The sequence below is a fragment of the Salvelinus sp. IW2-2015 genome, linkage group LG26, assembly GCF_002910315.2.
Source record: "Salvelinus sp. IW2-2015 linkage group LG26, ASM291031v2, whole genome shotgun sequence".
NCBI lineage: Eukaryota > Metazoa > Chordata > Actinopteri > Salmoniformes > Salmonidae > Salvelinus > Salvelinus sp. IW2-2015.
In genome coordinates, this window is record NC_036866.1 from 41,672,279 (window position 1) to 41,699,139 (window position 26,861).

The 26,861-nt window shown below is 41.1% G+C and overlaps 1 protein-coding gene across 1 annotated transcript in view; it reads right to left on the reverse strand.

Annotated features, from left to right (window-relative positions):
* LOC111952355 (terminal nucleotidyltransferase 4B) overlaps positions 1 to 26,259 on the reverse strand; it is a 50,255-nt gene extending 23,996 nt beyond the window's left edge. Inside the window, exons 1-2 of the mRNA XM_023970941.2 lie at positions 25,383 to 26,259; positions 7,400 to 7,523 (exon numbers count right to left, since the gene is read on the reverse strand). Of these exons, the coding sequence (XP_023826709.1) occupies positions 7,400 to 7,523; positions 25,383 to 25,963 (705 nt within the window). The 5' untranslated portion in view covers positions 25,964 to 26,259. The remainder of the gene's footprint in view (positions 1 to 7,399; positions 7,524 to 25,382) is intronic.
* Between the last annotated feature and the right edge of the window lie 602 nt (positions 26,260 to 26,861).

Consider the following 26,861-nt stretch of genomic DNA (forward strand, 5'->3'; position numbering starts at 1 on the left):
AACAGGAAAGGGGCCCCCCCCCCCAAGGTGAAAGCACAGAATCGTCTACAATGCCATTGTATGCTGTAGCAGTAAGATTACCCTTCACTGGAACTAAGGGGCCTAGCCTGAACCATGTAAAACAGCCCCAGATCATTATTCCTCCTCCAGCAAAATGTACAGTTGGCACTATGCATTAGGGCAGGTAGCGTTCTCTCGTCGGACTGCCAGATGGTGAAGCGTGATTCATCACTTCAGAAAACACGTTTCCGCTGCMCCAAAGTCCAATGATCTTAGGCTTGTGTGCGGCTGAAGCTCCCGATGAACAGTTCTTGTGCTGACGTTGCTTCCACAGGCATTTTGGAACTCGGTAGTGAGTGTTGCAACCGAGGAGACGATTTTTACACGCTACGCGCTTCAAAACTCGGCAGTCCTGTTCTGTGAGCTGGTGGCCTACCACTTCACGGCTGAGCCGTTGTGGCTCCTAGACATTTCCACTTCACAACAACAGCACTTATAGTTGACTGGCAGCTCTAGCAGGGCAGAAATTTCATGAACTGACTTGATGGAAAGGTGGCATCCTATGACGATGCCACATTGAAAGTCACAGCTCTTCAGTAAGGCCATTCTACTGCCAATGTTTGTTTATGGAGCCAGCCAGCCAGCCGGAACGTATTAGGACCCCTTGACTTTTCCCACATTTTGTTAAGTTACAGCCTCATTCTAAAATGCATTAAAGTGACTATTTTCCCAGTCCATGCTGCTGAAAAACATCCACATAGCATGATGCTGCCACCACCATGCTTCACCATAAGGATGGTGCCAGGTTTCCTGCAGTTCTGTAAACTTAAGGCTATATGTTTTGATTTTTAATACAATGTAAGGCTGCATGGTGCGACTAATGATCATCTGAAAAAAGTTGCTTGAAAAGGCATGAGCTCCGCGCAGGCTCTACACACTTCATTCGTCTCTCATTTACAATTTGACAAGCACTTGATAGTGGCCATAATTCACACCAAAACAATCCATGCCCTTGGCCCAGAGTGCTGCTTTGTGCCCTTCTCCCCGAGTGCTGCGCGCTCCTAAGCACCTCTCACTCACAAGGCTCTCCATCACGTGATCGGGTCTTTCTCACAGGCTACAAGTGAAGACAGACACATCAGGGACGTAACTGCGCGCACCCTTATCCAATTCCGAGGTTCATATTGAAAGAACTGTCCACATTTACTTTTCGTCAGCCAACAAACCCACTAGCCTATGTCAATCTACTATCCCGCATAGTACAAAAGTCAACCTATTCTATTCTGTGCGAGAAATAAATATTCCAAACATAGGTCTGGGACAGTAATAGATCCCTAATTAATACAATGATTAGCATAAAAAACGCAATGTGGCTGACGCAACAGATCAGAACATTTAGCCTAAAATGTTGATAGCCTAAGAGTATATTTCTTCACATTATAAGTGCAGCTATGCACACATTGCAGTAGGCTATAAGCGCGAATGTTTCATTAGCAGTAAAACACCATTATCAAAAGTGAACGCAAATGCGATAAGGCACGTAATGCTTTTATTATAAAAGGTGCATTTTTATGGTGACAATTATCTTCCCCAAACTTAAAACTCGTGCACTGCTTATGTATGCCAGTTAGGCTCTAAACCTTGTAAAGCAGACTAATGTGCTTAATTTTTAAAAAGTTATTTGTGATAAAAACCTTATCAAAACATATAGGCCTATGGGCTAGGCTACAAGAGGTGTGTTACAATGATTCTGAAAAATATGCAAGAAAATGGCAGTTTCTTATTCTGGGCAAGAGATAATATATAATTCACAAGCGATTGGCTAATATTGTCAACCATCAGACTATTCTTGATTTAATCTTGTCTTTACATATACATTATAGATGTGTGAAATGTGTTTTGATTTGGAATGGACCATTATCATTTCATGCCAGCCAGGTAGGCTAAACTCCTGTTGTAAAAATAAACATCGCGCTTAATATTAGGAAAGTTGAGAATGCCAGTACATACATACATACATACATACATACATACATACATACATACATACAGAGTCCTTCGGAAAGCATTCAGACCCTTTGACTTTTTCTACTTTGTTACGTTACAGCATTATTCTAAAATGGATTAAATAAAAATCCTCAATCTACACAAAATACCCCATTAATAACAAAGAAAAAAATGTTTTCAGACATTTTTGCTATGAGACTCGAAATTGAGCTCAGATGCATCCTGTTTCTACAACTTGATTGGAGTCCACCTGTGGTAAATTCAATTGGTTGAACATGATTTGGAAAGGCACACACCTGTCTATATAAGGTCCCACAGTTGACAGTGCATGTCAGAGCAAAAACCAAGCCATGAGATTGAAGGAATTGTCCGTAGATCTCCGAGACAGGATTGTGTCGAGGCACAGATCTGAGGAAGGGCACCAAAATATTTCTGCAGCATTGAAAGTCCCCAAGAACACAGTGAACTCCATTCTGAAATGGAATAAGTTTGGAACCACCAAGACTCTACCTAGAGCTGGTCGCCCAGCCAACCTGAGCAGTCTTGGGAGAAGGGCCTTGGTCAGGGAGGTGAGCAATAACCCCATGGTCATTCTGACAGAGCTCCAGAGTTCCTCTGTGGAGATGGTAGAACCTTCCAGAAGGAGAACCATCTTTGCAGCACTCCACCAATCAGGCCTTTATGGTAGAGCGGCCAGACGGAAGCCACTCCTCAGTAAAAAGGCACATGACAGCCTGCTTGGAGTTTGCCAGAAGGCACCTAAAGACTCAGACCATGAATTACAAGTGTCACGTCTGGAGGAAACCTGGCACCATCTCTACGGTGAAGCATGGTAGTGGCTTGCATCATGCTGTGGGGATGTTTGTCAGTGGCAGAGACTGGGAGACTAGTCAGGATCGAGGCAAAGATGAATGGAGCAAAGAACAGAGAGACAGGACAACGACCCTAAGCACACAGCCAAGACAACGCAGGAGTGGCTTCGGGACAAGTCGCATCACGTCCTTCAGTGGCCCAGCCAGAGTCCGGCCTTGAACCCGATCATACATCTCTGGGAGAGATCTGAAAATAGCTGTGCAGCAATGCTCCCCATCCAACCTGACAGAGCTTGAGAGGATCTGCAGAGAAGAATGGGATAAACTCCCCAAATATAGGTGTGCCAAGCTTTTAGCGTCATACCCAAGAAGACTCGATACTGTAATCGCTGCCAAAGATGCTTCAACAAAGGACTAAATAAATAAACTTATGTAAAATGTGATAGTTTTTCTTCTTTTTCTAAATTAGCCAACATTTCTAAAAACCAGTTTTTGCTTCGTCATTGTGGGGTATTGTGTGTAGATTGATGAGAAAAAACAACAACAATTTAATACATTTTAGAATAAGGCTGAATACTTCCCGAAAACACTGTACATTCCTTCTCAGCACCCCTCTCTCGTTTGGCTGGCTAGCTACGGCCAAAATATAATCACTAGCCAGTTAGTTAAGCTCTAATACCGAATGAGAAATGCATTTTATTTTGTACAGTTATGAAAGAAAACATGAACATCAAGAAGGCAAGAGGAGAGATAAATAAAGTACTGTTAGGCTACCTTGCTCCATTCCATCTTGAGTGACTGACTAGAACAACACAGGCTAACTAGTCATCATAGTTATAGCTAGATTGCTTGTTAGCCACCTAGTTTATCTGAAGATATGTTTTAAAAGRTTTGATTCACTCAATAAAGCTTTTCATGTACTTCAAAAATATTGACGTCATTGAGCAGATATCAACTTTTAACGTAAACTCACCCCATTCTGTACAAATGTGCGCAACCGCGACTCAAACGATGCTGCAAAGAAAACTAATGGGACTGTAGCGACTGTGTCGACTTCAAAATCTGGGGTGTGAACTACGTTTCTATTCAAGTGTTGATTGAAATGAAGATCACTTTAGCACAGCCCTAAAAACCCGATTCAAATTCGACACAAACCTTCAAATAGGTATGTAATGACACATTATATAAACTCTTTATAGTGTTTTATTTACATTTTAGAGGCGATAAGTTGGACAGATCGAGTGAAAAAAATGCAATTTTGCCACACATATCACTATCACGCATTAGTTTTGCGAGCGCTTTTGGAGCGCTAAAATAAAATGTCAATTGTACGGACCAAGGCGATGTACAAAAGTGAGTGAGTTTACGTTACCTCAGATAGAAATAGACAACTCACTTTCAAGCAGATTTTACTTTTCAAGTCTACTCGGCTTGGTAGCTAGTTAGCTCACCAGGCGTCAAAAGCTCATTTTGCAGACGAACATCTTATCAYTCGGAAAAGTACTCTAAAATGAAAATATCATTATTAACATAAAACAAATTATATACAGTTTCTTACCTTGATATTGTTGTCCAAATCGGAATGATGGCGCTGCCAAAGTTGGTCATAACCTATCCGATTGAGTGGGGGAGAAACGCCTCCCTGTGCCAGCAGCGTCAAATGACCCATTTTCGTGTTGAGTTTAACCTTGAGAGAAAGCCTAATTCCCACCCATGAACCCCTAAACCAATCATATCGTTGATGCAGACATTATAACCTATCAAAAGAGGGGTTTTATGTACACCTACTCATTGAAGGGTTTTTCATTATTTTTACTATTTTATACTTTGTAGAATAATAGTGAAGACATTAAAACTATGAAATAACACATGGAATCATGTAGTAACCAAAAAATGGTTAAACAAATAAAAATATTTTTTGAAATTTCAGATTCTTCAAAGTAACCACCCTTTGCCTTGACAGCTTTGCACACTCTTGGCATTCTCTCAACCAGCTTCATGAGGTAGTCACATACAATGCAGTTCAATTAACAGGTGTGCCTTGTTAAAAGTTAATTTGGGGCATTTTGTAGAGGTTAATGCGTTTGAGCCATTCAGTTCAAGAACAGCGCAAATAAGCAAAGAAAAACGACAGTCCATTACTTTAAGACATGAAGGCCAGTCAATGCGGAACATTTCAAGAACTTTGAACGTTTCTTCAAGTGCAGTCGCAAAAACCATCAATCGCTATGATGAAACTGGCTCTCATGAGGACCGCCAAATGAAAGGAAGACCCATTGTTACCTCTGCTACAGAGGATAAGTTAATTAATTAGAGTTACCAGCCTCAGAAATCGGCAATTAACTGCACCTCAGATTGCAGCCCAAATAAATGTTTCAGAGTTCAAGTAACAGACATCTCAACATCAACTGTTCAGAGGAGACTACGTGAATCAGGCCCGGCGTGAATCAGAAACCACTACGAAAGGAATCACGAGCAATAGATAGACTGGTGGAAATCTGTCCTTTGGTCTGATGAGTGCAAATCTGAGATTTTTGGTTCCAACCGCCGTGTCTTTGTGAGACGCAGAGTAGGAGAGCGGATGATCTCCGCATGTGTGGTTCCCACCGTGAAGCATGGAGGAGGAGGTGCGATGGTGCTTTACTGGTGACACTGAGATTTACTTAGAATTCAAGGCACACTTAACCAGCATAACTACCACAACATTCTACAGCGATATGCTATCCCATCTGGTTTGCGCTTAGTGGGACTATCATTTGTATTTCAACAGGACAATGACCCAACACACCTCCAGGCTGTGTAAGGGCTATTTGACCAAGAAGGAGAGTGATGGAGTGCTGCATCAGATGACCTGGCCTCCACAATCACCCGACCTCAATCCAATTGAGATGGTTTGGGATGAGTTGGACCGCAGAGTGAAGGAATAGAAGCCAACAAGTGCCCAGCATATCTGGGAACTCCTTCAAGACTGTTGGAAAAGCATTCTAGTCCCTATACCCCCATATGCCATGTCTCGAAATATGCAGACAGACGAATTAAAAGTAAGTTTACATTGTAATACTTCTGACAGCCAACTTCCTACCTCTGCCCACAACTTCCGGACTTTATAGCACTCCCAGAAAGCATGGCCTATTGAGTCATTCTTAGTTTGATACATGACTCTGCCGTTATGCTGTAGAATTTGTGATTTTTGTCTCTTGTATAACACATTCTATAAATTWGTTTATACTGGATTAAGCAGTTAACCGTTATTTTGTTAGTTATACGCCAACTTTCCCTCCATCTTGTGCCAACAGTTCTTTTTAAATGTTGGTTCCAATATTATCATTTTTTTTATATTGTCATGGAAATTAATGTATTTCCTGTTACTAAGTAATGTACTACTTCTATGCCTTTAGTTTTCCATGTGGACCAATTTATTGGTGAATTGTGAAAAGCTACCCAAGGATTGTTCCATAGGGGTGAGTTTTTAGGGGGTGATATTGACAACCATCGGAAGCATGTTTAAGATATTTTAATGGACGGGCTGGAAAGGGTTAAAATGTTTTGAGCTAGTAATCTGTCAATATTTATCTTTAGAAATTAGCTATGGAAACATAGGCAATTAATATAACACAGCTTTGGATTTCACCAGTCTCAGAGCGAATGGTTTTGACCGTTTGGAACTTTGAGGAGAGCTGCTTGCTTCTCCCGTTCCGACCAGTCCTGCTTGCAAAAATGATTGCTGTCCTTGTTATGAAATTCCACCTTTACACTGTTCATGTAAACGTTACCAAATGCAATGACTCTTTAAAGCAGAACTACCAAAAATATTTTGTACGGTGAACCTGACAATCGAAAAGACCCAATCAGCAGTTAGATGTGCAATCAGCAAGACGTGAGTTGTGTTCATTCCGGTAGTCTACACAGCTCTGCCGATAAAACACAATTTTCCACAGCGCATTTGGTAACAATGGCCCAACAACTTACATGGGGTTGCCCCTCAATTAATAAAGCCTATTTTTAATATTACAAAAGCCATTTGACAAACATCTGAATGCTGAAGGTMCCGCGCAGATGTAGCCTACGAATATAAAACAGGGATAGGGTAAGCCTACCTCTCGTTGGTGAGAGCAGCTGAGTCTCCCGCACTGTGCGCACATTTCTCATCTGACTTGTAGATCAATGTCATACGGTGTTAACATACATAAAAATGTGATAGGCTGAAGGAGAGGACGCATGAATTCAGTCACAACAGATTAGAGGTATTTCGTAATAATGAGTAAAAAACATTTGCGAACCTGTGATTCCTAATGTTTTAGTTGGTTTTCTTACCGATGTATGCTTCATTTGGATCGTTTTAGGCTCCCGCGGACCGATGCACTCGCATTTTAAACATTTGAACCGGAGACCAATGCGTTCTGGTGAATCGTTACATCCCTAACAACAACCATAAGCTATAACATTATCATACTGGTATCCATTTGTATCCAAATGTAATCAGAAATACTACACCATTTCAAATCCAATAAATAACTGGACAAGGAAGTCAATGGTCAAGGGGTTTACATGTTTTACTACAGTGAAAGTGATTGACTTACGTCAGCAGTGGGCCAAAGGTCCTTAATGACCCGCTCTATCCTCTCCACCACCTCCCTCCTCATCCTCTCCTCCTCTGGCCGTGGAGACATGTAGGCATAGAAATCCTGGATCTCCTCATGGAGCCTACAAAGTCAGAGACACACACCGTGGTTAGAACACGTGTGAAATCCCTAAAAAGTAATGCAGTCAGGGGTTCCCTGGCAAAGCTATGAAACTGAAAAAGCACAAACAACCTACAACTTTTCACACGATTCATTCATTTGAATTTGTTTATAATATCAAGTCTAGAGCTTATTGAGAAACAAATAGGCTAGACACCCATTACATTTGATATGTTTGTTATAGCCAACTAATCCCATAGCACTACAGTATGTAGATTAGAAGTGGCCTTCAGTCTGTCAGTGTGCTATGAAGCCTGTGATTACAGAGCAGGGAGTTACTATAAATACACTCTAGTGGACACATGCAACTATACCAAAAGAGCAGCAGTGTGTATTCCCAGGGGGACATGTAATGTGCGCCAGCCCAGCCAGCTGCTTTTCAATATGTCATCCAGAGTAATAACGTACTTTAGAATAACCCTCTTCTGCATGGTGTACCAGGAAAGGTTATCTGCTGCATTACGCTAGGCCATGGGTCTCCAACCTTTTCTAGCATGAGAGCTAGTTTATTTTTTTTATTTTTTTACATATTTTAAATTTCTTTCAAATAGGCAGATTCTTATCCTTTCCCTTGCAACTCCTCCCCAGAGAAAGTAGCGCACTGTTGTTTTCTGTCAATATACCTGGGAAAATAATGGTTAATAAACTGTAAAAATCTGAGATTTTCCCCCCAAATTCTGTCATTTTCTGTTTTTCACTTTCAAAATGACAATTGTTCATAAAGAAACAATGGAATTGGAATGTTGAGTCCATGTCAATGCTTAAATCACATCAGCACACAATTTGTTTTAGATCTGGAAAAAAAAGTTTTTTTGATTTGGCCATTTAATTGCATATCTAGCGAGTGAGTAATGTGTCAGTCTAGCAATGGCTCTGTACTGCTGCTGCTCATTTCATGACAAAGTTATCAAACAACAAATAATAGGTACAAATGCTACAAAAGTGCCTTCGGAAAGTATTCAGACCCCTTGACTTTTTCCACATTTTGTTACGTTACAGCCTTATTCTAAAATGTATTAAATAGTTTCTCAATCTGCACAAAATACCCCATAATGACAAAGCAAAAACAGGTTGAGAAATGTTTGCTAATTTATACAAAAAAATAAAATATACATTTACATAYGTACTCAGACCCTTTACTCAGTACTTTGTTGAAGCACCGTTGGCAGCGATTAGAGCYTTAAGTCTTCTTGGGTATGATGCTACAAGCTTGGCACAACTGTATTTGGGGAGTTTCTCTTCTCCACAGATCCTCTCAAGCTCTGTCAGGTTGGATGGGGAGTGTTGCTGCACAGCTATTTTCAGATCTCTCCAGAGATGTTCGATCGGGTTCAAGTCCGGGCTTTGGCTGGGCCACTCAAGGACATTCAGAAACTTGTCCTGAAGCCACTCCTGCGTTGTCTTGGCTGTGTACTTAGGGTCATTGTRCTGTTGGAAGATGAACCTTCGCCCCAGTCTGAGCACTCTGGAGCAGGTTTTTAATCAAGGATCTCTCTGTACTTTGCTCCGTTCATCTTTCCCTCAACCCTGAATAGTCTCCCAGTCCCTGCCGCTGAAAAACATCCCCACAGCATGATGTTGCCACCACCATGCTTCACCGTAGGGATGGTGCAAGGTTTCCTCCAGACGTGACGCTTGGAATTCAGGCCAAAGAGTTCAATCTTGGTTTCATCAGACCAGAGAATCTTGTTTCTCATGGTCTGAGAGTCTTTAGGTGCTGTCATGTGCCTTTTACTGAGGAGTGGCTTTTGTCTGGCCACTCTTCCATAAAAGGCCTGATTGGTGGAGTGCTGCAGAGATGGGAGAACCTTCCAGAAGGACAACCATCTCCACAGATGGTTCTTGGTCACCTCCCTGACCAACGCCCTTCTCCCCCGATTACTCAGTTTGGCCAGGTGGCCAGCTCTAGGAGAGTCTTGGTGGTTCCAAACTTCTTCAATTTAAAAATGATGGGGGCCACTGTGTTCTTGAGGACATTCAATGCTGCAGAAATGTTTTTGATACCCTTCCCCAGATCTGTGCCTCAACACAATCCTGTCTCTGAGCTCTACGCACAATTCCGTCGACCTCATGGCTTGGTTTTTGCTCTAACATGCACTGTCAACTGTGGGACCTTATATAGACAGGTGTGTGCCTTTCAAAATCATGTTCAATCAATTGAATTTACCATAGGTGGTAATCAAGTTGTATCAACATCTCAAGGATGATCAATGGAAACAGTATGCACCTGAACTCAATTTCAAGTCTCATAGCAAAGGGTCTGAATACTTATGTAAATAAGGTATCTGTATTTGATTTTAAATAGATTTGTAAAAATGTCTAAAAAGCTGTTTTCGCCTTGCCATTACAGGGTATTGTGTGTAGATTGCAGTATTTCATTTTTTATATCCATTTTAGAATAACGCTGTAACGTAACAAGATGTGGAAAAAGTCAAGGGGGCTGAATACTTTAAGGCATTAAAGTTAGTCATGAAATTCACTACATGACCAAAAGTATGTGGACACCTGCTCGTCAAACATCTCATTCCAAAATCATGGGCATTAATACCCAATCAACCTGGTGGGTTCGGGCCTATTTTGTTTGAGACTCGTGGGACTCTGCATCGACTTGGCATGCTTCATACGGTCCGAGCTCTTCCCGAGTACGGCAGAATCATATTACTCTTGGTTCCAACTTATGGTACTCGTGGCCAAGTCCACATCAGCACAATTAACGTTTACAATAGTAGGGCCATATGAGGTTTTTATTCGGCAGGTGATGGAAGAATAACAAAAAAACGAATTAATGTAATAATCTCAAGTCAAATTTGCTAGCAAATGTTCAGCCTATAGGCTATCAGATGGAGAAGGCCCCTAGAGAATCTGATATAAATGAATTTGATTTTACTACACATGTTTTTTGGAACCCCACTCACACCAATTCTATTAATTTCAGTCATTCAGCCAACGCTGGCTTAATATGAAATGSCATTGACAATTTTTATGCATATGCTGGAGGCCACGTTAATTATAGGACGACATGATACACGACAGACATCACAATGTCATAGGCTATAGCCTATTTTTCTATGGTAGGCCCATCTGTAAATGCTGATACATCCTGACAAAATACACCATATGAGTGGACTAGTGTAACTTTCTGGACGTTGTAAACTGTCGAGAATAAACCCATAACTGACCAAATGGTTGTATAAAATCAGGGCTTTATTTCGGCATGAAACACAAAAGGACATTTGAGCGGTTATTCAAATTAGCCTACATCACTGCAGTTTACAGCCTAGACAAATTGTGTACTAACAATAATACATTCCTCATTACACTGGGTTGTTGTAGCCTAGGACGTAGAATAATTTTATTTTCTAAAAACGTAGGCCAAAATCTTCCATTTGATCATCTGTTACCTTGGCTGAAAGAGTGATGGACCCTTCAACCATGCATGTTGAATTACTGCAAATTACTGTAGTCTACAGCCTATTAAAATAGCCAAATAAATAACGACCATAACAGTCAATGGGAAAAATTCATGGCGCTCGAAACGTCATGATTGTGGGTTCAATTCCCGGGGCCACGAACTGAAAATGAATGCATGCATACTGTCGCTTTGGATAAAAGTGTCTGCTTAATGTCACATGTATTACTTTTGCACACCTCATGTGTGAGATATCGAACAATTTCCTGCATGGATCTTTGGACAGTAGTTATGGGTTGCCTGCGCTTTCTGAGAAGACAGAAGAAAATATAACTGTATCTAAACAGGGTAAGTTATGAATTGCATCACCAACTGTGTAACTTTGACAGTGTTTCTTTGTCATAACCCAAGGTTGCATGCCACATTTTTGCTGAACCTGAACATAGACAAAGTTTAATTCAAGATTGAGACCTCACATCACCAAGTCAACAATAGGCTACTACTTCCTGTCTGTTTTACAAATCTGTGATTGTAATTTTCAACATAGAAAATAGCAGCATACATGTATCGTCAATTGCCCTCATCAATGCTTGCTGAAGTACCCTTAATAGGTAACTAGCATTACCTCGAAAGGAACCAAAAACACACGATGCAGCAGCGGTGGCCTCTGCTGCTTGAGCCTCTGCTGCTTGAGCCGGAAAAGATACCAAAAAAGTTCAAAATAGGTAATTGTAGCTATTGTATTTGTAGCAGTGTATTTCGTCGCTGTCGCTAATTAGTTTGTGACATTGTAGCTAGCTTAATTTCTGGACTGGTCATGGTTGTCAAAGTTTCTCCGTTAATGTCAGATAATGTTAATGTTAGCCAGCTGGCTATCTTAGCTAACTGTTAGAGCAGAGCGAGCTAGCTAAGTCAATTTTGTTTAGTGTCTAGCCTATGTGATATTATGTAGCTAATTAAGCTAGCTAGTGTTTTTATTTGTAAAACATTGGTAGTCTAGCTAAGACTAGGAAAGCACATGGTTAACATAGCTAGCTAACAGTGACAGTTAGCTAGCTATCATTAGCTTGCTAGCTAGTTAGCTATGTCTAGTGAGTCAAAGGACTTGCGCGACCCCAACTGGCAAAGAACGCGCCAAGATTCAAGGGTAATAGTTTATTTAGTTTCATGTGTACTATGGCAGCTAAACGCTGAATTACAGTACCACATAAAATATGTATATATGTTTGTTTATATGGTCCCAATGGTTATGTGTAATCAAAATCTGGGGTGTGAACTACGTGTCTATTCAAGCGTTGATTGAAATGTAATGGCCCGATAGTATTGGAGAAAAGTGGGGGGGGGGGGGGAAACTCACCCCTCCGACGCTGTACGTTAAATTGTGGCGTGTCATGACGTAATACAGCACGCATAATGCAACTCATCTGTATTGTACAGCCTCTTCCACCAGGTGTTGCACTTCTTTCGCAGTTTAAAAAAAGAAGGGACAGGGTAAGGTGGATACCTAGTCAATTGTACAACTGACTGCATACATTTCTTGCGTCATCACTGCAAGCCATCATGACTCTCAAAAGCCGCTGTTAACTTCTGAAGACAACTTTAGCACCGCCCTAAAAACCTGATTCAATTCGACACAAACCTGCAAACACAGTTGAAGTCGGAAGTTTACAAACACGTAGGTTGCAGTCATTAAAACTCATTTTTCAACCACTCCACACATTTCTTGTTAACAAACTATGGTTTGCAAGTCGGCTAGGACATCTACTTTGTGCATGACACAAGTAATTTTTCCAACAACTGTTAACAGACAGATTGTTTAACTTAAATACACTGTATCACAATTCCAGTGGGTCAGAAGTTTACATACACTAAGTTGACTGTGCGCTTTAAACAGCTTGGGCAATTCCAGAAAATGTTATCATGGCTTTAGAAGCTTCTGATAGGCTAATTGACATCATTGAGTCAATTGGAGGTGTACCTGTGGATGTATTTCAAGGCCTACCTTCAAACTCAGTGCCTCTTTGCTTGACATCATGGGAAAACAAATCAAAAAATCAAAAAATCAGCTAGGCCTCAAATTGCAGACCTACACAAGTCTGGTTCATCCTGAAGGTACCACGTCATCACGTACCGCTCAGGAAGGAGACGCGTTCTGTCTCCTAGAGATGAACGTACATTGGTGCAAAAAGTGCAATCCCAGAACAGCAGCAAAGGACCTTGTGAAGATGCTGGAGGAAACAGGTACAAAAGTTTCTATATCCACAGTAAAACGAGTCCTAAATCGACATAACCTGAAAGGCCGCTCAGCAAAGAAGCCACTGCTCCAAAACCCCCATAAAAAGCCAGACTACGGTTTGCAACTGCACATGGGGACAAAGATCGTACTTTTTGGAGAAATGTCCTCTGGTCTGATGAAACAAAAATAGAACTACTTGGCCATAATGACCATCGTTATGTTCGGAGGAAAAAGGGGAGACTTGCAAGCCGAAGAACACCATCCCAACCGTGAAGCACGGGGGTGGCAGCATCATGTTGTGGGAGTGCTTTGCTGCAGGAGGGAGATGGTGCACTTCACAAAATAGATGGCATCATGAGCAAGGTAAATGCAAAATGGGACTTCCAAATGGACAATGACCCCAGCATACTTCCCAAGTTTGGCAAAATGGCTTAAGGACAACAAAGTCAAGGTATTGGATGGCCATCACAAAGCCCTGATCTCAATCCTATAGAAGATTTGTGGGTAGAACTGAAAAAGTGTGTGCGAGCAAGGAGGCCTACAAACCTGACTCAGTTACACCAGCTCTGTCAGAGGAATGGGCCAAAATTCACCCAACTTATTGTGGGAAGCTTGTGGAAGGCTACCCAAAACATTTGACCCAAGTTAAACAATTTAAAGGCAATGCCACGAAATACTAATTGAGTATGTAAACTTCTGACCCACTGGGAATGTGATGAAATAAATAAAAGCTGAAATAAATCATTCTCTCTACTATTATTCTGACATTTCACATTCTTAAAATAAAGTGGTGATCCTAACTGACCTAAGACAGGGAATGTTTACTAGGATTAAATGTCAGGAATTGTGAAAAACTGAGTTTAAATGTATTTGGCTAAGGTGTATGTAAACTTCCGACTTCAACTGTAGGTATGTAATGACACATTATATAAACTCTTTAGTGTTTTATTTACATTTTAGAGGAGATAAGTTGGACAGATCGGGTGAAGAATGCAGTTTCCCCCCTTTCCCTATCACGCAGTAGGTTTCGCTTCCCCACCTTCCATTGTTAAAAAGACCTGACGGAGCTCATCGCCTTCTTCAATCATGCAGAGACGGGCAGCATGATGGTCTCGTCATTGATTGTGCTTTACAATGGTATTCATWTTACAGTTGACCTGGAAGTATTACGTTTTTTGGGACTCTAAAATAAAAGGTCAAATGTACGTTACAGCGCGATGTACAGAAGTGCGTTAGCTTACAGTAGTGGTCGACCACAAAACAATAAATAGTTTTGTGAAACTATTCATGGTTGACCCTATACAGCCAATGGGTCAATCAGCTGCTGTCTTCTTTCATTGAAAAGCAAATCTATAAAAAAAAAAAAAAAAATACTATAAGTATACTGTAAAATAACATTCTATAGGTTGAATGAGTAGTGTTTCCAGCTGACCCCATTCCTCACTTGAACCCCACGTAAAGTGATGTGCCCCACAATACATGTCTTCTTGTTTGTCTTCCTGCCAGCAGACCGTCTCTCCACCCTCAGCCTCTCTGATGGACTCTCTCTACCTTCCACCACCGTGCGACAAAAATACTCAAAATGTGAATCTGAAGGCTGGCACCCTGAGCTTCAGCTGGTGTGGCTGGACAGTAAAGGAGTCCATCTCAAATGTGAAAACTGTTCAAGGGTGTGTAGACTTTCACTAGGCACTGTAAACCCATTGATTCTTGAAGAAGATAAGTTATAAATGCATGTTGAGCTTAGTTGAACTGTTCTTCCGCATCAGAACCAAACATAAGCTTGTTTAACTGAAAACATGGTTAAAACTAGCATTTGTATATAATGGTTAGCCAGTCCTTGCATCCATAGCTRCTACATGTTTATGGTCAGTGCTATCTGGAATCCTTGGGACATCCCTACCCTAAATCATAACCCTAACCCTTGAAAAATGTCAACTTCAAATGGGGTAGGGAAGTCCAAAGGATTCTGAATAGCACGGACCATATGTTTATCACCTGAGAGCTTTAGCCATGAATACTGGGCAGGGGACACAAGACTGGTGTGAGAGACAGACAGTGGCCTGACCATAGAATTAGGATACTATTATAACATAGCCTGACAATAGATCACAGAGAATACTTTTTTCAGTGGGAAAATGATCCGAGGCCTTTGTGGCCCATGGGCCGCCAGTTGCCCATCCTCGACCTAGAGTCCTGAAATTCTGTGCATCGGTCCCTGTTCTCACAAGGAACAAATGTACCTCAAGGACCCTCAAGGTCTGCCATGATGGATTTTCCGCCATTTTTTATTTTTGAAAAACACTTAAATGACATCTCTTCCGGAATCACAGGGCCGATCTGGATGAAACTTGACCAAGGTCTTTCAACGCAATATTTTCCATGCTAGTATGTCAAAACTGACCAATAAACATTCATGTGGGCGTGGTCTGGCACATAAATGCATACAAAATCAAACACAGATACTTGTATTGTAACCAAACTTGGTACAAGTTCCAAACCCTGTCAAGATTCAACACATGCAAGCACATTCAGATTGAACACACGGTGGCGCTACAAATAGGCACATCTCTTGATCTGTTTGACTCAGTTTTGAATTTAAAAACCTCTGGTTTTTGTGTTGATGTGCTTCCCATTTCAGGTCTGGATTGTGATTCCAAGGATTTGTGTGTGGAGTCAAAATTGTAGTAATTGTTGTAACTTTTTTTCTGTTATTCAAAAGATGCTGTTAGGAGAAACACTTTCACATTCAAGGCTACAAGATGGAGAAGTTGGTCATAAGGTGGCTGCAGCTTGCACCAGACAGACGGAGGCAGGAAGGAGAGGACCGAACACAGCAAGGAAAGGGCTGATAAACCCAGAGAGACATACATACTAGAGGTCGACCGATTATGATTTTAAGGCCGATACCGATTATTGGAGGACCAAAAAAATCCGATACCGATTAAATCMGCCGATTTTTTATATATACACATTTGTAATAACGACAATTACAACAATACTGAATGAACACTTATTTTTACTTAATATAATACATCAATAAAATCAATTTAGTCTCAAATAAATAATGAAACACGTTCAATTTGTTTTAAATAATGCAAAAACAAAGTGTTGGAGAAGTAAAAGTGCAATATGTGCCATGTAAGAAAGCTAACGTTTAAGTTCCTTGCTCAGAACATGAGAACATATGAAAGCTGGTGGTTCCTTTTAACATGAGTCTTCAATATTCCCAGGTAAGAAGTTTTATGTTGTAGTTATTATAGAACTATTTCTCTCTATTTCATATACCTTTGACTATTGGATGTTCTAATAGGTACTTTAGTATTGCCAGCCTAATCTCGGGAGTTTATAGGCTTGAAGTCATAAACAGCGCAATGCTTGAAGCACAGCGAAGAGCTGCTGGCAAATACAGGAAAGTACGGTTTGAATGAATGCTTATACGAGCCTGCTGCTGCCTACCACCGCTCAGTCAGACTGCTCTATCAAATCATAGACTTAATTATAATATAATAACATACAGATATACGAGCCTAAGGTCATTAATATGGTCAAATCTGGAAACTATCATCTCGAAAACAAAACGTTTATTCTTTCAGTGAAATTCGGAACCGTTCCGTATTTTATCTAACGGGTGGCATCCCTAAGTCTAAATATTGCTGTTACATTGCACAACCTTCAATATTAAGTCATAATTATGTACAATTCTGGCAAATTACAGTATTTGTTAGGAAGAAATGGTCTTCACASAGTTCGCAATGAGCCAGGCGGCCCAAACTGCTGCATATACCCTGACTCTGCTTGCACAGAACGRAAGASAAGTGACACAATTTCCCTAGTTAAAAGAAATTCATGTTAGCAGGCAATATTAACTAAATATGCAGGTTTAAAATATATACTTGTGTATTGATTTTAAGAAAGGCATTGATGTTTATGGTTAGGAACACATTGGTGCAACGACAGTGCTTTTTCCCCGCAAATGCGCTTGTTAAATCACCCGTTTGCCGAAGTAGGCTGTGATTCAATGATAAATTAACAGGCACCGCATCGACTATATGCAACGCAGGACAAGCTAGATAAACTAGTAATATCATCAACCATGTGTAGTTAACTAGTGATTATGTTTAAATTGATTGTTTTTTTTATAAGATAAGTTTAATGCTAGCTAACATCTTACCTTGGCTCCTTGCTGCACTCGCATAACAGGTATTCAGCCTGCCACGCAGTCTCCTCGTGGAGTGCAACGTAATCGGCCATAATCGGTGTCCAAAAATGCCGATTGTTATGAAAACTTGAAATCGGCCCTAATTAAAAAAATCGGCCATTCCGATTAAAAATCGGTCGACCTCTAATACCTACATTTAAAACGCATTCGGAAAGTATTCAGACCCCTTCCCTACATTTTGTTATGTTACAGCCTTATTCAGAAATGAATTAAATAAAAAGATGTTCCTCATCAATACAAGMGGTGGAAGGTAGCCTAGTGGTTAGAGCACTGGGCCAGTAACCYAAAGGTTGCTAGATCGAATCCCCGAGCTGACAAGGTAAAAATCTGTTGTTGTACCCATGAACAAGGCAGTTAACCCACTGTTCTTAGGCCGTCATMGTAAATAAGTATTTTTTCTTAACTGACTTTCCTAGTTACATAAAGGATACATTTAAAGATTTTTTAAATTCATCTACATACTAGACCAATTAATGACAAAGCGAAAACAGGTTACGAATTTATTGCTAATTTCTTTTTTTTTCTTTTTATAACAGTAATACCTTAAAAACATACAGTTGAAGTCATAAGTTTACATACACCTTAGCCAATTACATTTAAACTCAGTTTAACAATTCCTGACATTTAATCCTAGTAAAAATTCCCTGTCTTAGGTCAGTTAGGATCACCACCTTATTTTAAGAATGTGAAATGTCAGAATAATAGTTGAGTGATTTATTTCGTCTTTTATTTATTTCATCACATTCCCAGTGGGTCAGAAGTTTAGTATTTGGTAGCATTGCATTTAAATTGTTTCACTTGGGTCAAATGTTTCAGGTTGCCTTCCACAAGCTTCCCACAATAAGTTAGGAGGGAATGGCCAAAATTGACCCGGCAAGCTGGTGTAACTGAGTCAGGTTTGTAGGCCTCCTTGCTTTCACACGCTTTTCAGTTCTGCTCACAAATCTTCTATAGGATTGAGGTCAGGGCTTGTGATGGTAACTCCAATACCTTGACTTTGTTGTCCTTAAGCCATAACTTTGGAAGTATGCTTGGGGTCATTGTCCATTTGAAAGACCATTTGCAACCAAGCTTTAACTTCCTGACTGATGTCTTGAGATGTTGCTTCAATATATCCACATCATTTTCCTCCTGTACCAGGCCTCCTGCAGCAAAGCACCCCCACAACATGATGCTGCCACACCGTGCTTCACGTGATGGTGTTCTTCGACTGAGCAAAAATAGAATTGTTGCCTAAGACCCATCGTATGTTGGGTTCCTTCCAAACATAACGATGGTCATTATGGCCAAACAATTTCTATTTTTGTTTCATCAGACCAGAGGACAATCTCTCCAAAAAGTACGATCTTTGTCCCCATGTGCAGTTGCAAACCGTAGTCTGGCTTTTTATGGCGGTTTTGGAGGATGGCTTCTTCCTTGCTGAGCGGCCTTTCAGGTTATGTCGATATAGCACTCGTTTACTGTGGATATAGATTGCACTTTTCACACCAAAGTACGTTCATCTCTAGGAGACATTACGTGTCTCCTTCCTGAGCACGGTCTGGCTGCGTGGTCCCATGGTGTATACTGCGTACTATTGTTTGACAGATGAACGTGTATCCTTCAGGCATTTGAAATTGCTCCCAAGATGAACCAGTTGTTTTCTGAGGTATTGGCTGATTTCTTTTGATTTTCTCATGATGTCAAAAGAGGCACTGAGTTTGAAGGTAGGCCTTGAAATACATCCACAGGTACACCTCCAATTGACTCAAATTATGCAATTAGCCTATCAGAAGCTTCTAAAGCCATGACATAATTTCTGGAATGTTCCAAGCGTTTAAAGGCACAGTCAACTTAGTACATAAACTTCTTAACCCACTGGAAATGTGAATTATAAGTGAAAATAATCTGTCTGTAAACAATTGTTGGAAAAATGACTCTGTCATGCAAAAAGTAGATGTCCTAACCGACTTGGACAAAACTATCGTTTGTTAACAAGGAATTTGTGGAGTGGTTGAAAAAAAACGAGTTTTAATGACTGCAACCTAAGTGTATGTAAACTTCCGACTTCAACAGTAGGTATTGAGACCCTTTCCATTGAACCTTTACTCAATACTTTGTTGAAGCACCGTTGGCAGCGATTACAGCCTCGACTCTCCTTGGGTATGACGCTACAAGCTTAGCACACCTGTATTTGGGGAGTTTCTCTTCTCTGRAGATCCTCTCAAGCTCGGTCAGGTTGAATGGGGAGCATTGCTGCACCTCTATTTTCAGGTCTCTTCAGAGATGTTTGATCAGGTTCAAGTCRGGGCTCTGGCTGGGCCACTCAATGACATTGAGACTTTTCCTGAAGCCACTCCTGTGTTGTCTTGGCTGTGTGCTTAGGGTTGTTGTCCTGTTGMAAGGTGAACCTTCGCCRCAATCCGAGGTCCTGAGCACTCTGGAGCAGGTTTTCATCAAGGATCTCTCTGTACTTTGCTCTGTTCATCTTTCCCTTGATCCTGACTAGTCTCCCAGTCCCTGCCACTGAAAAACATTCCCCCACAGCATGATGCTGCCATCACCTTGCTTCACCGTAGGGATGGTGCCAGGTTTCCTCCAGATGTTTCGCTTGGCATTCAGGCCAAAGACTTCAGTCTTGGTTTCATCAGACCAGAGAATCGTATTTCTCATGGTCTGAGAGTCTTTAGGTGACTTTTACTGAGGAATGGCTTCCATCTGTCTAATCTACCATGAAGGCCTYATTGGTGGAGTGCTGCAGAGATGGTTGTCCTTCTGGAAGTTCTCCCATATCTACAGAGGAACTCTGGAGCTCTGTCAGAGTGATTATCGGGTCCTTGGTCACCTCTCTGACCAAGGCCCTTCTCCCCTGATTGCCCGGTTTGTCCTGGCAGCCAGCTCTAGGAAGTGTCTTAGTGGTTACAAACTTCTTGCATTTAAGAATGATGGAGGCCAATATGTTTTTGAGGACGTTCAATGCTGCACACATTTTTTGGTACCTTTCCCCAGATCTGCGCCTCGACACAATCGTGTTTCTAGGCTCTACGGACAATTCCTTGGTTTTTGCTCTGATATGCACTGTCAACTGTGGGACCTTGTGTGTGTGTAATATATATATATATATATATATATACACACACACACACAGGTGTGTGCCTTTCCAAATCATGTTCAATCAATTGAATTTACCACAGGTGGACTCCAATCAAGTTGTAAAAACATCTCAAGGATGATCAATGGAAACAGGATGCACCGGAGCTCAATTTCAAGTCTCATAGTAAAGGGTCTGAATACTTATGTAAATTTGAGAGTAAAAAAAAAATGTTATAAATTTGCTAACATTTCTGAGAACGGTTTAATCCATTTTATAATAAGGCTGTAATGTAACAAAATGTGGAAAAAGTGAAAGGGTCTGACTACTTTCTGAATGCACTGTACAAGACTAACTAGATAGCTGTTTGGCATCTGTGTTGGCTCTAAGATCACATTAACTAAGGCTTTCTCTGTGCTGTGGTTGTTACGAAAACCAGATTGGAATTTTTCTAAAATAAAGTTCGGACTTAAAAATAACAAATTTCTCCAGATTTTTTTTGCTTAACAATGGAAGGTTGGAAATTGGCTGAAAATTTGCTAAAATCAGAAGAATCTAGATTACTTTTTTCAGAAGGGGTTTCACCATAGCAGTTTTTAGTGCAGTGGGGAAAGTGCCTGTGAACAGTTAGAGATTAACAACAGCTTGCACTTCTTCAGATATGAAGAAGGTGGTGGGGATAGCCTCGAGAAGGCKGGTAGAAGGCTTAAGTTGTGATATCCCTTTCCGGTGCACGTCTGTGCCAACCAGAGAAAATAAATCCATAGTGCCTTTTTGCGTGGTAGCCTGGGACACATCAAAATTCTCACCGGGTCTTGCTTGACTGATAACTAACATTAGGCTGGGTATCTCTGTAATATGTCGCAAACTCATTACATTTAGATGTGGAGGAAAGTTCAAAGGTTCGCGGGGGTAGGATTTATCAAGCCATCAATGGTCGAGAAGAGCGCTCTCTGATTATTCTGATAGTGAGCAAGTTATAAAAATGAGCCCGTCTGGCATTTCTAAATTGCCTTGTTATATATGCCAAGTTGCCCATATTTTGCAATTAAAGTTATCAACTAAATCATCACAAGAGGAAGGCAGAATAGGTGATGGAGTATTGTCCATACACTCAAAATCTGTAGCAACTTCAGAGGTAAGATAGCYTTTCTTAATAATGCGTTCAGTATTACCCTGTGCAATAAGCAACAAGGTAGTAAAAAATACACAGTGGTGATCAGATAAAGCAACATCAACAATAGAGGATATGTCAGTAGAAAGCCCTTTGGTAATAACCAGGTCCAGAGTATGGCTGCATTTATGGGTGGGCCTAGGAACATGTTGGATAAAGTCCATAGAGCTCAYAAGATTCAGAAATMAAATGGCTATGGAGTCAGTATCTTGGTCAACATGAATATTAAAAGCACCCAACAGTTATTTTAWCATAGTTCTAAGACAATAGTTCAGTTAAATCAGTAAAGAAAAGTGGYGCAGTGTTTTGGCAGTGGRAGAAAAAGTACCAAATTGTCATACTTCAGTAATAGTAAATGACTCAAGTAAAAGTAACCCAGTAAAATACTACTTAAGTAAAAGTTTAAATGTATTTGGTTCAATATACTTAAGTATCAAAAGAAAATGTAATCGCTAAAATTTACATAAGTATCAAAAGTAAAAGTAAAAATAATTTTAAATTTCTTATATTAAGCAAACCAGACGGCACTAAACGTAATTTTTTTTAATTTGCGGATAGCAAGGGCACACTCCAACATTCAGACATGATTTACAAACAAAGTATGTGTGTTTGACGAGTCCACCAGATCAGAGGCAGTAGGCATGACCAGGGATGTTCTGTTGATAAGTGCGTGAATTGGACCATTTTCCTGTGCTGCTAAGCACTCAAAATGTAACGAGTACTTTGGGTGTCAAGGAAAATGTATGGAGTAAAAAGTACAATATTTTCTTAAGGAATGTAGTGAAGTAAAAGTTGTCAAATATAAATAGTAAAGTACCCAAAACAACTACTTAAGTAGTACTTTAAAGTATTTCTACTTAAGTAGTTAACACCACTGTGTTTTGGTGGCCTATACAGGGTTATGGCAAGCACGGGTGGCTGAAATTTAAACAATACAGCATGATGCTCAAAAGACTCAAAGTCGCCAAACAAAATGCTCTTACAGCTGAGAGCATTAGAAAAAAATAGAGGCTGTCCCCCCCACCCATTTTCCCTTTTCTGATGGAGTATGAAAAGCTGTAGTCCGGGTGGGGGGGGGGGTGGGTTGGAATAACTTATTAACGTTACAACCATGTTTTCTGACAGTCTCTTWTCTATCAGAATGGTAGGAGATGACAGTGTATACACTCACTAGAAGGCAAAGTTAAAAGGCACATAAAATTAGGTTACTCACAATAACCATAGTGCCATTTCAACAGGAGTGGATATGCTTTCCAAGTTCTGTTGCTTATTCTGACAGGGCGAACTGGAGCACTTAATAGACTCTGTCCGTCAGTCTCAAAACAGTTTGCGATGTTGCTGGAAATAATCATGGAACCGCTGCGGTTAGGGCGAATCTTGTCTGTTTTTTTTTTTTTTAAGTGCTTGTTGCTCCCACAGCAAATCAAAGTTGTCACAAAAATAAACATTCCTGTGATTACAAAGTTTCTTCATGTACTCGTTCAGGGCAAAGAGTCGGCTGAAAAGTTACGAACCCCTTCGGCAACACGGGAGGGGGCCAGAGATAATTATTATCTTCCCTGTGCCAGCGAGGGAGTTTCGAAAATGTTTCTCAGATCGCCTAGGAAAAAAGATAGTTAAAACCGGTGTGAGTGACGATGGTGTCAATATTGGAGTAGTTYGCCAGAACCGTGGGCAGGAGGGAGTTGATGTCATGGACACAGSCTCCTGGGTGACAGTGGACCTTGGTCAGTCCACAGATCGTAAGCAGGCCAAAATCGCTCACCGTCGAGCTGCCCACAATAATGGTGGTGATGGAATCTGATGGGGAAGCGATCTGCCGAACAGTGGTGGCTGTTAGGGAGGGTGCCACTGGGCAGCCGCCYGCTGTTAGTATACACCCAGGATCRGTGCAGACTCCTGGGGCTGGTAGGTCCGTCTCAAGAGGGGCAAAGCTGTTAGATAGATGGATRGGATCTTATCGGATAGATGAAAGTGTGGCCTCCCCAATCTTCTACGCCTTGCAAGTGTCCAGTCTCCCGTGGGCCGCGGAGTTGAGCTTTTACATCCGTCCGTTGGARWGGGACAGATCAACGTCGCCCGACTCAGCAACAGCTTTGCTATAGGGGGCATTTAAAACTGAGATTCGATTTGCCTGGGTTACAGAAAGGTAGGTGTACTTAGAAAMCAGGTTATCCTTTTTCYRAGCTGAGCTAASAGACAGAGGATCTCTTCCCTAAGCTGCTTGATGGTGGTGCATATAGGGCAGCACTCAAAATTGGCTAGGATTCTCCTCTATTCAATACTGGCCATGTAATTCTGACAAAGTTTTTTTTATATATATATATATATATATATATATATATATATAAAAAAAACTACATATATATATATATATATATTAGAACAGCCTAACTGACCAACTCAGTGGCCTTGTGGTTAGAGTGTCTGCCCTGAGATTGGAAGGTCGTGAGTCAGACTGTAAAAATGGGACATGACGCATCTCAGTTTAGCTCTCAGCATTAAGGAGAACGATTGTGGTAACATCACATTGTATAATTTTTTTAAATAAAAAAACAAAAAAACATCTGTCAATCAACTGGACCTTGATAAGCTGACTGGTGTGTTTGAGCAGGGTTGGATAGTAGCTCTCCAAATGGAGGGTTGACAGCCCACATGGTTTTGAATCAGTTGCCCATCAGTGTAGTATTTTAATTTGTGGGGGGTTAAGTGCCTTGCTCAAGGRCACAACAGCAGGAGACAAGTGACTTGAGCTGRCAGACAAGTAAAGAATCAGTCCTACTTGCCCAAAGGCTAAAAAAAAGTGAATGTCAAGCCCTGGATAATGTCAGTGTTGCATTGATTAGTTAGTAGCTGGGAACTTGCGGGGTCTGATACTTGTGAGATTTCTTTATGACAGTTTGCAAGTGGAACAGAATTGTTTGGTAAGCTACTCATAGGTGTGCTGCGAGCTACTGGTARTGTTGGAGACCCCTGCGCTAGGCTATTAATACAGCAGAGGAGATAAGATTAAAATGAAAAGGTTGGTTAAAGTTCTACATGTACAGGTCTCAGATCAGTCGTGGGGTTAACTGAAKAGCTCATAGAATGGGCCCTTAGCCATTTTAATAGTTTCGGAGAGGACAGCAATGAAATATTCATAATTCAAGGTGCCCAAACTATTATAAAATCATAAATGGAAAATTGAGGAATGCACGTCTCTCATTGAAAAACACATGTACCACGAACTTCTCAGTATGTCAAGTAGGAAGGAGTTTGTAGYGTCTGAACCAGATGAGTCATTGGAATGTAACAGAGCTGAGCTAGCCTTGTGTGGTGCGGGTTCAGATCTACCTGGTCATGTTCTGAGGAAGGAAACCAKACMGAGGKTAATAATAGTGGTCTAGTCCAATGTGGACCCCTACTCTTTCAACTCACATGATCCCAAATGTGTGTTTGCATGAGTCTTATGATAAGACTTCACATATTCTAAACAAKTGCTGCTGAATAGTACATATGATGTTCAGCGAAAGTCATCTTTGTCACTGACAAGCTAGAAAAGACAGGCAATGTGTGATCATTCTGTGTGAGAAATCTCCTCATGTAGATCAACGTATTGGCAACACACACCAATGTCCCTCCCTGTGTTCTGTAATACATTGACATCCTGCCAGTTCAAACATGACACGTGTGTGTAGAGGAGGTCTGCTGCCCCAGGCATCCTTCCTTACCCCAAAATCCCTGCAGAGTAGTTCCTGGTTTTCCAAGGCGTGCCTGTGTAACCAACTCCACGGCACCCAGCGTCGTCCACTGCAGAGTTACTGCCAATACTCAATAAACTGCGGTTAAATCCGAAAGTGCTCGCTCGGTTGTCTCTTCTCCGTCTGTTCCCAAGTCCACATTCTCMCTCTCGTTCTCTCCAGCTACCGAACGCAGTGCCACCCACAACCCAAGGTCCACTACTACCCCTCCCCGCAGGATGTTGGTTGATATTTGCTTCCAATAAGTCYAATTTATGTTCTATTTCATTATCGCCTTTTGGATTGATCGTCCCTTGCATCCTCGTCTCACTGCRGCTCGTGACAGCGTCGGGGACTCCGTTCTGAATCACGTTTCCCGTGCCACAGTTCACGGATACCGTTGTACTAGGGCTCGTCTTGGTGGTGGGCGTGTTCCACACAGCAGAGCCGTGGTTGTTATGATTACTCAAACTCAAATTGCCCAGACCTTGTGTCGTTTCCCAAATATTCATCCACGCGCTATTGGCAGGGCCGAGCTGTTCTGGCTGGAACCAGGCGATTCTTGGATCCATGGAGTGGAGCACACGGGCGACGCAGCCGTGCACGACACGCTCGCTGCTGGCTAGGTGTGCGTAAGCTAGCTAYCGATGCAGGAGGATTGACAACTTCTGCCGTACAATTTATGCAAATCCAATCATGTAGATGTAAACAACCGTATGTATTAACGACACTAAATTCAGTTGTGAGAATACATTATCTAGACGTCGAATACTTACTAAGAACAAAACGTGACAGGCTATGTGCAGTTTTCTCCAGCGACTCCGTCAATGGCGGAGCTGATAACATTGCGCAAACTCCACTCTCGGGACAGTAGACTGGAGGTGGGCGGAGAGGGGTGTTTCCGAAGTCACCGAGCTTGACAAATTATATCACTCTGGCTGCTGGGAAACAATATATCTACTTAAAATATGAACAAAATAGACATACATTTATGTTTAATCTTATATTTGACGTTATTGAATATTTCCACAACTATTTATTGCTATCTGTTTTGGCTGTGCCAATAATGGCAATAACCATTTCATTTCTCCACTACTTGGAGTAGTTACCAAGCTTTAAAGCCATATTCGGACGGGATTCGTTTTACTGGGGTAACGTAATTATGTGCACAAGCACAAAACAGTACATCTGTAATTTTAGTGCCGTTCGAATTTGCCATGTCAGTAATTTTTACATGGTAGGAGAGTAACAATTCCAGACAGAATAACCTACTGTTTTTTTGGCAAACTCCAAAGTCCTCTGATAATACTAGTCCCGTGCGAATCGACATCCCTGAGAAATGTCTGAGTTTGACAGGTGTTGCTCGCGGTTTGAGTAAGAAAACAGTAACTGATTCGATAAATTAAACGAAGTGCTGCATATAGTCTATATATGAAGGGCCTATAGTACATGTATCAACTTTCACAGTGA